The sequence below is a fragment of the Panthera uncia genome, chromosome B4, assembly GCF_023721935.1.
Source record: "Panthera uncia isolate 11264 chromosome B4, Puncia_PCG_1.0, whole genome shotgun sequence".
Taxonomy (NCBI): domain Eukaryota; kingdom Metazoa; phylum Chordata; class Mammalia; order Carnivora; family Felidae; genus Panthera; species Panthera uncia.
The window spans coordinates 87,113,830-87,130,173 of record NC_064809.1 but is presented as its reverse complement, the minus strand read 5'-3'; the positions used below and the strand labels follow the sequence as shown (position 1 = coordinate 87,130,173).

Sequence of the window (16,344 nt, the reverse complement as noted above, 5' to 3'; positions counted from 1 at the left end):
TCTTTTCGTCCCCTCAGAAGAGTTGTCAGAAAGGAAAACCAGTATTTCGTGTGGGTCTCTTTTAAGCTGGCCTTTGTTTCCACAATTCGGAATCTCATGTAATTAGGTAAAAGTGGCATTCGTCCAATCTTGGTCACAGGCTCAGAGCTCCCTAGGCTTATTTATGTTCTTTTCCTGGCACTGCACAGTTCCCATGTCAGCATCCCAACTTCACAGCATGGGGGTTTGACAGCTCTGTGTAAATGTGTGTGAAAAACTCACCACAAAACACAGTTACTTGACAAAATGGCAAAAAGCTCAAATGGCCATTACTCTGAACATACCAGTTCTCTGTGCGCTATGTGCAAAAGTATTTGTTTGTCAGTAAACAAGTAATAAATCACAAGATGCAAGCTTATCCCCAGGTATGACAAGAGGGAAGGAAATTAACGGCCATATTCAGAAATGGTTTATTGAAGAGCAGGTACACAAATATTTCTGAGCTCCACAGCTCAACAGGCAGTATTCAAGGTGAAATTCCCAGCCCAATGCCATTTTTAGGTTCACTGTCAGGTTCCGAAAATTGTCAAGGTACCAATCAATTGTGTGCACGTAATAGTGTATGTGTGTGAATGAAAGCGAAAGAGAAAAACAGAGAGATGTTCTAGTACATTTAGATGAATCTTAGCCTAGCCTTGAGATGAGTTACTGGCTGCTCTTCTGGGTGAGAAACGAAATGCTTGAAAATCTTCCTAATTAATCATTAATAGATTGAGTTCTGTGAATTAAACCATAACGTTCTCTCCTAAATAGCAACAACTGTAGAAATAAATAAATACAAAATGTTTCTCCTCCTGCTGAATGATCAAGGTTAGTAAAGAAACAGTCTTAGATTAGGAAGCTTCACTTACTCAGTTCAGAGACTAAGCCCGTTCCGTATTTTTAGGGGTAAAAGGAACCCCTAATAAGGCATCAAACAGAAATTTAGAATTCAGACAGAAACCATCACGTATGCTACAAAGCTGAAAGAATTTTCAGCAACAAAAACACACGCTGGAGAACCAGGAAGACAAAACAAGAGATTTTTTTCCATGAAACAATTAGAAATGGGCAAATAGATTTATGTACTAAAAGGCTCATCATAGTATTTTGTTTAATTGCAAAATCACTGGAAACAACCTAAATTTCTAAAACTAGGATGTGTTAAATAAAAGCCATTATATGGTCACTAAAATCTTACTTTATAAAATACCTACTGACACAGGAAAACGTTAATAACATCATTAAATTTGAAAAATGGCTTTTAAAGAGCAAATGATATAGTACCATTTTTAAGTAGATATATTGAGATATAATTCATGTATAATTCATATATGCAAGGTATACAGTTCAATGGTTTTTAGTATATTCACAGTTCATCAATCATGATCTCAGTCAGTTTTAGAACATTTTCATCATCTCAAAAAGAAATCTCACATCCATTAGCAGTCATTTAGTATGATCCCCTTTTATTAAAAGTCTGTGGTATATCCATACAATGGACGATTGTATTTGGCGATAACATAAAGTGCTGATACATGCTACAACATGGGTGAACCTCGAGAACATCGCTAGGTAAATGAAACCCGTCCCCAAAGACCGTAGATTGTATAATTCCATTTATATATTAAGTGGCCAGAATAGGTACGTTTATAGCAGGTAGATTCATGGTTGTCTGGTCCTGGGGGTGGAATGAGTAAATGGGGTATGGTTGCTAATTCTGGTTTCTTTTTGGAGTCATAAATATGTTTTAAAATTGTGGTTATGGTTGTATAATCCTGTGAATATACTAGAAAACATTGATTTGTACACCTTAATGAAGGAATTGTATGGTATGAGAATTATATCTCAGTAAGCTGCTTTTAAAAGTAGATAGGTGGGGCGCCTGGGTGGCTCAGTCAGTTAAGCGGCCGACTTCGGCTCGGGTCATGATCTCGAGGTCCATGAGTTTGAGCCCCGCGTCAGGCTGTGTGCGGACAGCTCAGAGCCTGGAGCCTGTTTTAGATTCTGTGTCTCCCTCTCTCTGACCCTCCCCCGTTCATGTTCTGTCTCTCTCTGTCTCAAAAATAAATAAACGTTAAAAAAAATTTTTTTATAAAGTAGATAGGTATAAAAAACTTAAAAAAAAAGTACATAGGTATACGTATAGGAAAAAAACTGGGAACATACCAAAAAGGTTTACATTATCTATATGTAGAGGAGTCACAGCTGGTTTATTTTCCTAGATTATTTTCTAATTTTTCTACAGTGATCACATATTAATTGCATAATACAGTTATTTTAAAAATGTACTGGCTGGTTATTTGATGATTTTAAGAAATTACTGTTATTTTTTGAAGGTATGATAATGGTATTATGGCTATGCTATATTAAAAAAAAAAAAAAGAAGAAGAGAAGAGTCTTCACCTCCCAGATATTCATACACACAGAGGAAGTGATGTAATGTCAGAGGGATGATGGAAGGGGTACAGGTGGGATAATTTTGTTCAAGAAATGAAAACTGTTCAAGTTAGGTGATTATTTATACTGGAGTTCATTGTAATTTTCTGCATCTTTTTATAGCTTTATAAGTGAAATTATGTATAATAAAAGAGTCAAGGGGTGTTTGGATGGCTTGGTTGGTTACATGTCTGACTTCAGCTCAGGTCATGATCTCATGGATTGTGAGTTCGAGCCCCATGTTGGTCTCTGTGCTGACAGCTCAGAGCCTGCTTTAGATCCTCTGTCTCCCTCTCTCTCTGCCTCTCCCCTGCCTTGCACACACACACTCTCTCAAAAATAAATAAGCGTTTAAAAAAAAAAAAGAGTCAAAAAGAAGGTTGACTATGAACAGAATGGATCATTCAGTTCCACTTTGGCTTAAAAAAAAAAAAGTTGTGTGTGCCCACGAATACAAAAAGAGCAGAAGGAAATGCAAGAAAATGTGTACATACCATTGAGTCTCTGAGTAGCGGCATTATGTGGGACAATATTTTGTTTCACATGCTTTTTGTGTACTTGTCGAGTAGTCTCAAAGACTACATGTTGGTATTGTGGTAGGTAAAAGACCCCCTTAAAAAGGTTTCCTCATGCTCAAGTAGTCACCTGGATAACAACACATAACGTAAAATGAAGTGCAAATGTGTCCTCTGGTTTCCCAGCTCCGAGGCAGCCAGGAAAGACCACAAATTGCTTGAATAGCTCTTGTAGGGCAAGTCCAGTGGACTTCTGCCCTAGGGAATCTCAAGGCCATGGTTTATGGCCATTCTAGGAGCTGCCCAGAATGTGTGGGCACACTCTGGAGCATTTACAAAACCATTCACAAAGTGCATGGTTTAAAAAAACCAAACAAAAACAATCCTCGGTGAGAAACTGAGACACTACCAAGTACGTCACTTCAAATTTAGATTGCACTGGAGTCGACCAGGTGTTCATCCGGGTAATTTTTAAAAAGAAATATGCAGCGAATTGGGGAATGAATAGTGCGCATTAAAAAGAGCGCGTGCATGCGTGCTAATGCCAATTTTCTTTTACCGCGTATATTTGCAAGCTTCCAAGGAATGTAGTATTTACGGACATGGAAATGGCACAATAACAACTCACCATTAAAAAAAAAAATCTTCCCCCAAATTCTCCAAAAAATAAGCAAAAAGTAGTAGGTAACCAGACAGCTATGTAAACTCTTAAAAAAGATGAAAAGTGAAGATTTTTCTATACAAAGTAAATACCACATGAAATTACTTTAGTAGGAAAAATCAGTCCAATTATAGCAATGCCAGGAGAAGATGACACAGATATAAACTATCAACCTACATGAGATCTCTCTCTCTCTCTCTGTGCTTCTATTACATACTAACTTAGACTGCATTTATTTGTAAACATCTTAGCTCTCTTACTACTTTTTTAAACCTCTTGAATGCAAAAATCAAGTCTTTGAATCCCTAGAAAGTTTTGCACACTGAAGGCAATTAATCAATGGTTCAGATGATCAAAAACTGTAATGTCAGTGAAAGGATATAATGATGAATGACATATTATACCACTCTCAAAGAATTGATTGAAAATCCAGAAAAAAATACGGTATATACATCAGGGTCACACTGGTATGAGAAAAATGCTTGCCTAGAGATAAATCAATAATAGCTAGAAATCCTCTCCTTTTTAAGAGATTAGATGTTGGAAGAAAAGGGGTTGTTATAAACAGTGCCACTGTATGTTCTTGAAAAACCTCCTATTCTGCAAAAATGTGCACTAAAAATAACAGGACTTCTGGGGAAAAGTAGGGTTGGGACACACTGCTCAATACCTATGCAACTTTGTAACTCTAGCACTAACAGTAAGTAACATTGACAGTACTACCTAAATGACTAGCACAGTTAAATCTGTAACTAACCAGCATCTCTACTCTCTAGCGTCCTTAGCGACCTTCAAACCTGGGACTCCTGTTTTTTTTTTTTTTTTTTTTTTAATGTTTATTTTTGAGAGAGAAGAGAGAGAGAAGGGCAGAGAAAGAGGGAGACATAGAATCCAAAGCAGGCTCCAGATTTCGAGCTGTCAGCACAGAGCCCAATGCGGGGCTTGAAGCCACAAACCATGAGATCATGACCTGAGCTGAAGTTGGATGCTTAACTGACTGAGCCACCCAGGTGCGCCAGTTCAGATTTTCATAACCACAATAATATTTTTTGTTCAATGAAAGTATGAAGTGATTTTACAACACTGACTGACAGGGCAGTCCAACGCACTTTATCCCACTGGTACATGTAAACATGTATGTTGATAAGATGTATGTACCTAGAAAACCACCGAGCCTCGTAGAGTGCTTATTATTTTTCCAGATTTAACTTTCTGGCTAGGATATTAGGAAAGTCTCTGAACAAGGCCAAAGGAGAATTCCAGAAGTGTGACACCTCCTTTTCAGTTCTTTCCAGCTGGGTCATAGGCCTACTGTGGTGACTCAGGCTATGTAAGGGCCTTGGAATGGACACACAAGGCACAGTTCTGAACCCCACACAAGACATCAGGCTGTGTGAGGTGGGGGTGGAGACAGAATTACGCCTGGTGAGTTCATCCTCAACAAGAGCCAGGCTTTTAGGCCTGAATGCCGACAAAAGAATTCTGGTGAAATCTTGGTGGCATTCAACGACTATGAGTGATGTACTTACTGTGTACCTGGAATTAATGATGCCATGCATTAGGGCTACAAAACTGAATAATCTGTCAAGACCTCGCAGGCCTGTGCAGCTCACAGTAGGCATTTCAGTGAACATACTCTTTGCTAGGCACTCCTCCTGGTATTTCACATGTATAAGCTCATTTACTTCTCAGCCCTGTGATATGTGGTCTGCTGTTCTCCCTGTTTTATTTTTGTGAAATGTTTACTTATTTTGAGAGAGAGAGAGAGAGAGAGAGAGAGCGCGAGCGAGAGAGAGAGCGCGAGCACACAAGTTGGGGAGGAGCAGAGAGAGAATCCCAAGCAGGCTTCGCACCGTCAGCACAGAGTCTGACATGGGGCTCGATCTCACAAACGGTGAGATCGTGACCTGAGCTGAAATCAAGAGTTAGACGCTCAACTGACTGAGCCACCCAGGCACCTTTATTCTCCCTATTTTATAGCTCATGAATCTGGGATGCAGAGAGCTTAAGAAACTTGCCTAAGGTCACATAGCTGGTGAGCAATTTGAACCCAGGCTATTTGAGTTGAAAGCCTACATTCTTAACCTCTTCCCTGAATTCTCTCTGTAGCACAGAGAAGGAGGGGTTAAAAAGGCTAATGTGGGGCATTAAGAAAAACGACAGACCTATGTACACAGTGGAACGTTAGTAGAGGAGACAGGGACTAATTCTGCGAGGGGGTATGGGAACGACGACATGCCGAAAGGGTGCCGGGCCAGCAATCCTTCAAGCAGATGTCACATGGCTACCAGGGACAGTAGACCACACGGCGTGGGCAAAGGCACGCAGATGGGCGATGGCCCGGAATGCTGCAGCTTGTGGCGTGCTGCTGTTGATAAATGAAGTACACAGCCCAGGGGTGGCAGAGGGAAGTGTGGACAAGCAGAAAGAGACCAGATAGAGAAATGACTCGGTTCTATGAAATGGTCACACCAAGGAGCTCATCTTCTGGTGGAAAATATTGAAAGAGGTTTTAAACGAGAGTGGTGGGAACAATACGACCAAATCTGCCCTGTGGGGTCTAGCCACGGTGTGAAGGACAGAATGACACGGGGAGGCGGTGGGTAGGAGGGAAGAGTTGGCAAGATCTAGAAGTAGGGACTGACTCCACTTGGCAGACTGTTAACAGCAGTCCCAGTGGAAGCCAAGTCACTGGGACTGGGAGTGGGGAAGGAGGGATGAGCTGGGAGAGTTTCTGACGGTAGGAGGACTTGAGGATTGGGGGGCGAACCAAAGGGTGGGTTGGGCAGGTGGGGTACGGCGGTTTCTTGATTGTTTTTTTTTTAATTAATTAATTTTGAGAGAGAGAGAGAGAGAGAGCGAGCACACGCATGAGGAGGGGAGGGGCAGAGAGAGAGGGAGAAGGAGAATCCCAAGCAGCCTCTGTGCTGACAGCCCAGATGAGGGGCTTGAACTTGAACTAAGAACTGCGAGATCATGACCTGAGGCCAAACCAAGAGTTGGACATTTAACTGAGCCCCCCACCCCAGGCGCCCCGAGGCAAGCTTGATTCTTATGCAGGCCCTCACTGTGGGATTTGAATCAGCTCTAGACCCTTGCCTGGGAACTGGGGCTTTAAAAAGGCATCCTGTGGGGCGCCTGGGTGGCTCAGCTGGTTAAGCCTCCAACTTCAGCTCAGGTCACGATCTCATGTTTCATGAGTTCAAGCCCCCCATCTTTGGATCCTCCCTCTCTCTCTGCTCCTTCTCCACTCACACACACTCTCTCAAAAAGAGATAAACATTAAAAGCCACATGCATTTTTATTAAATTTTTTTTTAACGTTTTATTTTTGAGACAGGGAGAGACAGAGCATGAACAGGGGAGGGTCAGAGAGAGGGAGACACAGAATCTGAAACAGGCTCCAGGCTCTGAGCTCTCAGCACAGAGCCCGACGCGGGGCTCGAACTCACGGACCGCGAGATCATGACCTGAGCCGAAATCGGCCGCTTAACCGACTGAGCCACCCAGGCGCCCCCACATGCATTTTTAGATGTACAGAACTCGGTATGGTTAACATCTAATTCCGGGCATCATTATTTCACCTTTCCTGTAGTGTCAACCCCCCCCCCCCCCCCAACCCCGCCTCTGCCGCCCGAGTAACACAGTAATGCTGTTTACCTGCTGATGATTCTCAGTTGTATGATACATCATTCATAGTCCCACAGCACCTTCGCCTATTAGCTGGGGATGCCCACGGACAGATAATTACCACCTGGTGTCTGCACTGTACTGATGGTCATTTATCTCATTTTACTTTAGTTCTCGACGTAATGTTCCAAGATGGGTAAATTACTCCACTCTTAAGATTGGTGGAGAAAACCAAGAACCAAGAGCCAAAAAGAAGTTACATTCCATGTTACAACTTCCCCTTCTCCCTTAGCTGTCGGTTGGCACCTGCCTTTCTGCTTTATTCCAGTCACTAAGTGGGACGCTCTCGGGCTCTATGGAACTTGCGGGTGTTCGGGAGCAAAACCCACTCAGCTCAGGGCGAGGCCACAGCTGGAGGATGACTCACATCGTATTCAGAAAGAAAACAAACGGTCTCAAAAATCTGGTGGTCAAGGGGTAGTGGTTAGGGGAGGATACGCGGAGGGGGGGCCGCTGCCTTTCCAGGAAATTGGTGAGTGAAACAAGTCTGGTGTGAAAAGACTTTAAAAAAAAAAAATCCACTTACTGATACAAGAAATCAGATCGTTGAATCTTTCCTTAGGAAAGAGGGGGTTTTCCAGCCCACGGAAATACAGCTTCAGAACGCCAGCAACGGAGTTAATATCATGGTTACTCTGGTCATCAGCCAAAGGGTTTTCACCTATATAAAAAAAACATCAGTTACATGCACAGTGCTTCTGTTTCTTCCTCTGAATAAAGATATATTTCTGTAATCACACATGTTTCTATATATACATGTATCTTTTAATTTCGCTTTACGAAAGATTATATAGTACTAAAATTAAACTAATTGGTTTAGATATCCCAACCCATGATTAACCTAAAAATAGTTGGTTAAAATAAAGCTTTTTAAAAAATCTCAGGCTACCAAATAATCCCTTACAAGTTACCCATATCTTAAAATAAAATATTGTGGCACTTATAGTTAAAATCTAATCCTAGCTTGACGTGAATTCAAATACTACATTCTGTTTTTTATCCTACTGGAAAAAGACACAATATAGATACAATATCAGAAATATTATAGGATGCGCCTAATTGTGAATGCCTACAATTATACAAACATTTCCCAGTGGCACGGTGCTGTTCACGGCACATTTGAAAGCTGCCTTCAGCAGTGGGAGATTCTGAAATCAGATAGAGGAATTTGAAAATGTACCCTTACTAGTACCGAGGGATTTGTATAAAAAGTACAAATTTACAAAATATATCCCAAATATGAAATTATATCATTCTTTATGGTAAGCAGTTTTAAAATTTACATAACTGGCCTGGCTATTCCACGTCCCTGAGAATTAAACTGAGATAAAATTCTTGAGAAGCTCAACATAACATGCAGCCTTAAGTCAAACTCCATTTTTTATTCACAGGTCTGTTCTGAAGTTCACAAAAATTGTACACTGCGTTTTAACTTTTTTTTTTTTTTTTTTTTTTTTGCCTCTTGGGGAAGTTTATTTTCAGGGACCTGGGATTCCTTTTATCTGGGAAATGATTGAACACAAATTCACAAATTTTTTTTTCTTTCCCACAGAGAGAAAGCCTCACCCAAAGAGATCACAAACAAGTAACAAAATACCAGGGGGATTTCCAAGGAAATATAATAAAGCATTTTGCCTGTGGTAACTGGCAGAGAAAGTGACGCTTTAGACACTTCAGCTTATGCTGAACATGGTTCATAGAAGAGACTGGGAGCATGTGGCTGCTGAGAGAGAAGGCTGTTCTGCTCCACACATCGTATCAGAGAACTTAAAACAGAAAAGACAATCTGGAGCCAAGTTGATCTCTTCCACCAAGATTTCAAACTTTCAAGGGCTCTGTGACAAAGGAAATGAGACTGAGAGAGAGAAGCCCTGTCTCCAGGCCATGATACCCCCCACTCTGCATGTTCAGCCTGACTTTCAAACAGATGAAGGAAGGTACAGATTTACCCAGGAGTCCAAGGACACAAATCATCATAATTGGGGAGCATCAGTAACTAAGAGCCATCACTAACGAGTTAGGCATTTGCAGTGATTATACCACATCCCCACACCAAGTTGGAATCTTGCAGATGAGGAACCTGAGACCTAAAGAAGAGATGAGTAGCTTGACCAAAATCAAATGATTAGTAAACGAAAGAGTCTGATTTGATTCTGGGTCTGCCTAACACTAACGTCTACGGCTTTGCTAATTATAATGTGTGGATTAACAGTTCAGTAGGATTTATTTGAAGCCAATTATGAACAAATGTAAGGTCACAGGGAAGGAGTCTGGGGGTGGTAGTAAGAGGGAGGAAAGCATTTCTGACAAAGGACACAGACATGTAGCTGGGATGAGTCACCTCCAACGCCTGCCAAGTAGGCCCAGGGCTATCGGGCCATTCTTCTAGACCCTCTCTCGTGCCACCTTTGAAACATGCTGAGGATTACCAATGCCAGTCCTAAACCAGGATATAAAGCTCATACGTTTTTGTATACTTGATTACAAAATTTTATGATTTTGGCTTCATTTCTCAGCTATTCCAAATAGCTTCCTATCTCAACATCCAAAATGAAATGAGAGGTTCCGGACATACGCAGAATGAGCATGCCACTTCACTCTGCGGCAAATGATGGCTTTTTAACATGGTTTCTTTGTAGGTATACACAGGCAATTACCTCTCTCAAATGAATTTTTAATATCATTGACTTCCACCTGGGAACCAGACACTCTGAAAATCCCCTGATGCTGAAGACCTAAAGAGAAAAGAAGAGGAAGGGGATGAACAATTTCCATCACAGCCTCCAGGTTCCCCTTTCCCCAGTAATCAAATGTTTAACGGAAAGCACATTCACTGAAATATTTCCAGTGATTATTTTTTTTTTTAAGAATTTCAGAGGTGCTTGGCTGGCTCAGTTGATGGAGCAAGTGACTCTTAACCGGGGGGTTGTAAGGTTGAGCCCCACATTGGGTGTAGAGATCACTTAAATAAACCTTAAAAAAAAAAAAAAAGAATTCCATAGTTTAGGGCTTACCATAGAGATTGATGAACCGAATACAGCTTTCCACAATGAGGGGGATAATCTGTCCTGAGTCCTGGGTAAAGAGATGGAAACCACTTAACCACAAAAGAGAGGCATAAATCACACACAGTAATAAAGCTCGCAGTTTGACCCTACTTAAAGAGTGATTTTTACTCTTTTTAGATGATCATTTCCAAATACATCCCCCTCTAAAATATTCAACAAAGGCCAAAAATCAAATTATATTTAACCAAAGGTAGATTTCAGTTCTGGAGCAAACCAAATTAAATACATTTAAGGTAATTCTGTTTCAATCTACTCTGTTGTATCTGGAGATGTCAATGCTAATTCATCTCTTTTCCTTATATTTAGGCTCACACATCAAAGTGAATATGTGAATCATTCATTTTTTTTAAAGGTTATTAGAAGTAATTAATCTAATGGACCTAAGAACAACTCTCTGTATTCTAACCTTAGCATCTTAGGACTATCTTAGGTGGCCATCTTACGGCCATCTTGGTCACCAAACACAAACATTCAGCCATTTTGGGATCCTCTCTGTGACATCCCTGAGAGTACACTACCATTTGGATGACAACAGTTATTTACAAAAAAAAAAAAAAAAAAAAAAGCTTATATGTTTCCAGATGCAGGATATGAGGATTGCTTTATAGATGATTATAATGTGTCATATATTTATTTGGTCTGCATCAGAACTTACTCATCGATTTTTCATCGTTATTTTTACACGTTTTAAGGATTATGAAGAAACTGCACAAATGCACATCCCATTAAATCTTGCTTTCTTAGGAAGGGGCAGTTTTTTGGCCTTCTTTCCCCACATCTTGTAATCCAGTCAGTGCATTCTTCACTCTACAGTCAGTGAACAAATGTGAACTCTGGAACTTTTTAAAAACATGTACAGGATGACAGAGGAGATCAAGGAGCTGCTGAGGTCACAGTTAAACATGTATCAATGCCATGCACTCCATGTAGTTAAAGAAGGTTACGGGCTGTGGAATTCTTTTCTGTGTACTTTTAAAGACTATGCTCTTTTACGAATCAGATCTTTATAGGAAACATGGAGATTCAAAATGATTAGCAGACATCAGGTACTAATTCATGAGGAATTTTATTCTGAAACACAAGAAGAATTTGGTTGTCTTAATATATTAGAACAATTCAGAACCCACTAACCTTTCCAATTAAGCAAAAGGGGAAGGCTTGGGGACAATGCAGCTGAGCAATTTAAACTATTATTCCTAAAATAGGCAACACACTTCTCGAGGAATAGTTTTATTTTAGGTTTTAAGACCATCTAATCAGTCTGTAAACCAGTTAATGCTTCAATTACTTTTGGAGCCTGCATTAAGTTCCTCTAATTAGTTAAATTGTTTTAGGGATGTAAACTTTATTAATTTCTTAGAGAAGGTCCTTAAGGATAAAAACTCTTTTTAGTGTGACTAGTTGGCTCAAGAATAGCAATGTAATTACATCAAAACTTACTGAATATGTGAGGGGATTTTTCTTTAAGATATGTGTGCTTTAAGGGAAGTAACCCTTATATGAACAATTCATTTAACACTGTACTCTAGAAGAACAACAAATATTTAAAGGCAAGTGATAAAAGGAGAACATTAGTTTGCACCTCTGCTGAACTTAGTATTAAAAGCATAAACAAAGAATAAAATGTTATTAAAAGAAAAATGTTTGCACAAAGAGTTCTCCATAAAATGTCTTAAGTTTTTATATGATTCAAAAATATTTCCATCTTCACATTTACTCAGGTAATTGCTAATCTTGTGGTGATCATCTGTATTCTATTCTGATATAATGAATTTTGTGGTCAAAAAATAATTGTGTGTATTAATTTAATTTCATGGATGCCAAACGTGTTGGTAGAAAATATTTTATAAGAAGTGAAACAATGGGCTGTGCTCCATCTATCATTCAAATAAATCCCTTTGTGCCTCAATTTTCCCATGGGAAAAAGGAAAAGTGGTTTGCTCTTGTTGTCTCACGGTGGTATTGTGGGGACGTCAACTGATCGAGCAAGTCTCAGAAGCACAGAGATCTCTGTATCCATTGTTTTACTGCTAAGACCTAAGATTCTTTACATGCCATCTGGGACACCAAGGGGCTCACATAAGTGAATTTCCCATAATAGATGGTTTGCTCTTTCTTTAGTACCTAAATTCGGGTTCTATTAACTGTTCTTAATAAAAAATCTCTTTAAAAATGTAACAGGAGTTGTCCTATCACCTTAAGCAGTCATTCTTGGACTGTGTTATCCAGTGCCATGGGATCACACACTTGTCTCTTTGAGCTTTTCTCTATCCTTCCTCTGCACATCTCAGCGCTCTCATCTCATCTGCCCTTCTCTCCATGTCATTTGCCCCCGCTTACAGGCCACGGGCTGGGAAACTAGCTAATCGAGTTTGACAAGAATTTTATATTAAATTAGAGCCAATCAGGCTCTTTGGAGGCTTAGGCCGTGGGTTTGTGATTGTGATTTAGGTTGTCCGGTGGCTTCTCAATGCCAAGGTGAAGGGCTCAGTTTTAAGGCAGCCAGAGGTTTCTAATCTCTGTGTGTACGTGTGTGTATGTATGTATGTATGTATCTGTCCATGTGTACATGCCATATGCACACACACATTTTTTTAGCCATTAGTGCACATATTTGATACAAGATCTGTCTTAAAGAAACTAAGCCATCTGTAACATATTATCGGGGAGGTTAGTAATGATGTAGTTTCCTACCTAAGTTTAGTCTTCTGAAACTGTCGTAAAATGTTAGCCACGAAAAAGAAAGCTCTTCTCTTTTTTGTCTAATTTACATGAGGGTCCACAATCCAGTATTGCTGTGCATTTGGTATTTAACACTGGTTTGCCTTAACAAGAGCCCTTGACTTGAATTTGGTACAACTGACAAGTATGTAATGTAAAGACTATTTATCCAGTTTTGCTAGAGAAGACAATTCTTCCTCAATCAGTGTTTGATTTCTGTAATCCCTTTTGATAGTAAATAGGAATCTATAAAGAGTGAAGCCTGTTTTTAAACCTAATTTCCAGCTGCAAACATTGTTCTTTTAAAGACCTTAAAAATCTAACTAAAGCCAAGCATGATGATGGTTTGAAAATGATACCAAGAGCAAAAGAGGCTGTGCCTTCGCCTCCCTTTGCACTATACCTGATGTCTCGTGTGCGAGTTCCTTCGTCCTCGGCTAGAAGCATTATCAGAAATACAGGATGAAAAAGAAGACAGAGTAAACACAGCAGAGATACAAGATATAGACCACAGGGTCTTACAATTTATCCAATATAATGAATTCCTCAAGTCATGGGAAATCAAGACTCTTGCTGTTCAGAGCTACCCTAACTATGTACTTTAAAAATATATTTTGTGCCACCTAATTTGTGCGAGTAAATATTTTACACTGTCTGTTAACTAAGTCGAATTTAAATAAATTAATTAAAAAACACACAAGACCAAAATATTTTATCAGGTAGCTCTTTTCCTTTTTGCACAAATTATGGCTTTTTTTTTTTTTTTTTTTTAAATAAAGAGGGCTTTCTCTTTTGCCAGCATAATGCTACCCACATTTATTTCCTCTTCTGAGGGCACTCAAACCAAATATTCTTTCCTCTCTGACTTCAGGAAATATTATATTGATTTTCTGGGAAAGCAAAGAGCCCCAGGACAGACTTGGACATAATGACCTGCCTCTTCTTACGAGAGGCTGAGACCATTATAGGCAAGAAGCGTGGAGATCAGCCACCCAAATGGCTGGTGCCAGTACCTTGACGAATGTTTCCAAATCCCCATTAAACAACTTAGCATTATACTGTGAGCGGGGTCTGGACTTCCTGTGTTTCTGGGGCTTAGGGGGAACATTTGGAGGCCTAAGGGAAGGGAATATAATTACTGAGCATGGCAGAAATCAAACAATGAATGAAACCCCCACAGGTGACATCAAAATTACAAAACAGGAATTCTTGTGTTCCTTCTCCACCCCCACCCATGGGGAAAACAGTTCTTCCCATTTCCCATTTACTTACTTTTACTTATGTGATCAAAAGCCATACAAACTATTCATTCAGAGTACTCTTTTCTTATATGCTGTATTTGATATTTGTTTGCTAGATTGTTTAAAAATGGAATTGTGAGCTATCTGGCCAAGTGTTACAAACTCCACTTGCTTACGGGTCACACAGAAGACACAATGAGTCATAAAAATTAGGGCTCTTGACAAATCCCAGTATGAGAAAGTAAATATAATTATTTTTAGTTACAACTAAAATATCGCATTTTTTCAATATTCCTCAGATATTAATGGGGTTTTAGTTTATGCAAAAGTTAACTATCAACGGAGTCACAAGTGAAAAGATGAGTTTGGTTTCAATGCTCTTTCAGGGCAGTAGATAGAGGTTCATATGAATTATTAGTTCTTTATAACAAACTGTCTCATCACTTAAATATTTGTAGAGCATTAGGATGCACCCCTTATTCTGTTCTGGACTCTCTCCATCTCCAGTCTGTTTGCCTTGGTGGCTAAGTTAGGGTCTCTAACATACACATGCAGTGTTCTGCATGCTATATTTAGACCCTGCCTCATCTTGCCCTGTAGTGCAGACAGGGAACTTCTTCTGTTCCTCTTCCTTAAGAGCAAAGAGAGCCAGAAGTGCCTGACTCAGCTTCTTCAGCTGTGCTGAATGGAATACAGGGAAAAATAGTCCCAAGAATTTTCTTCAGACCTTCCTATTTTAACTCCCTAATTGGAAGGCTTATATGAGGGTGTACATCGCACTTGAAAATCAGGTCAAGTCCTCCATTATGCTGCCAACTGTCTGGGAAGAATTACCTTTTTGGTTCATTAAAGTTCAGAAAGGCCAGTTTAGAAACAAAATCCTAAGAATATGAGGAAGCCTGACTAGATTTGTAAGACATTACACCAATCTATCAAGACAGGTAGGGGTATAAATTTCATTAAAAAAAAAAAAAAAGATGAGTACTGGGTGTTGTATGGAAACCAATTTGACAATAAATTTCATATATAAAAAAAAAGAGAGAGGTAGGGGAGCAAATTTGACAGCCTTCCACAGCCAAATTCTAAGACTCGACTAGCAGGCGGGCTCAGAGGACTGATGGGGTGTGCAGCAAGCAGCACCTGAAGCCCCATGTACTTGACAGGTTACAAGGAGTCTTTGCAAGCGTTTAGAAACAAATATGGAAACTTCTATCAGGCAGCACGTCACGTCCTGCCCCAGTTGGCTCTTCTGAAATCTCATCTGCACACTGAATTGTGTCATTCGTGGGGGAAAGCATCACGTAGGCATAAAAACCAAAACAACTACCCATCAAGGAGCTTAACCTTATGTGCCTGGTTTCATCCACTCTTTTCATTATTTTACAAGTGTTTTAAATATAGACTATTTTTATTCCGTTGTGGGGAGGCCAACAGATCAGAGGTTAACTGTTACTGAAAAGATAGTGTGTTTCCCACACTTCCCAAGAGGAGGGGGCCAAGCTACTACATGGGGTGGGGTGGGGTCCATGGGGAAGCACTGCAGTCAGTGAGGAGGCAGAGGGAGTGAGAGGAAGTACGTGCAATGGTATAGGTTTCCATGGGAAGGAATGGGCAAGGCAGGGTAAATGGGTTAGGACTGGCTAGTTTGAATAAGTTTGGTGGGCTCTGGGGAACAGTTGTCTGGCACCTGGCTGTCACTAGGGAAGGGGAAGAGTCACCCTGAATGTGAAAGCCCCGTAAAGGATGCGGTTGGGGTTACGGGTCTGGACGAGTCGGCTCGGCATACAAAAGGCAGACGTGCAAGCACCACCTTTACTATTCCTACGAATTGGCTAACCTTGGGAGTGGCAGTTCCTCCAAGGTGAGCAAGGCCCCGAGATATCAGAGCATCAACTACTGAAACTGGAAAAAATGGTTACTACAGGGTCCAACAGAGATGCACATTTGGTAATATCTGGAGCAGCTGATGACGCTGAAGGGGTAAGAGCACAG

At 40.2% G+C, this 16,344-nt stretch overlaps 1 protein-coding gene across 2 annotated transcripts in view; it reads right to left on the bottom strand.

Moving 5' to 3' along the window:
• The window catches only part of SRGAP1 (SLIT-ROBO Rho GTPase activating protein 1), a 284,958-nt gene that overhangs the window by 34,171 nt on the left and 234,443 nt on the right, over positions 1 to 16,344 (bottom strand). Inside the window, exons 12-15 of one of the 2 annotated variants that reach the window (XM_049625895.1) lie at positions 14,125 to 14,227; positions 10,337 to 10,397; positions 9,980 to 10,057; positions 7,849 to 7,983 (exon numbers count right to left, since the gene is read on the bottom strand). In XM_049625895.1, coding sequence (XP_049481852.1) covers positions 7,849 to 7,983; positions 9,980 to 10,057; positions 10,337 to 10,397; positions 14,125 to 14,227 — 377 coding nt within the window. Of the gene's footprint in view, positions 1 to 7,848; positions 7,984 to 9,979; positions 10,058 to 10,336; positions 10,398 to 13,514; positions 13,549 to 14,124; positions 14,228 to 16,344 lie in introns of both variants that reach the window. The other variant, XM_049625894.1, reaches the window with a different exon arrangement.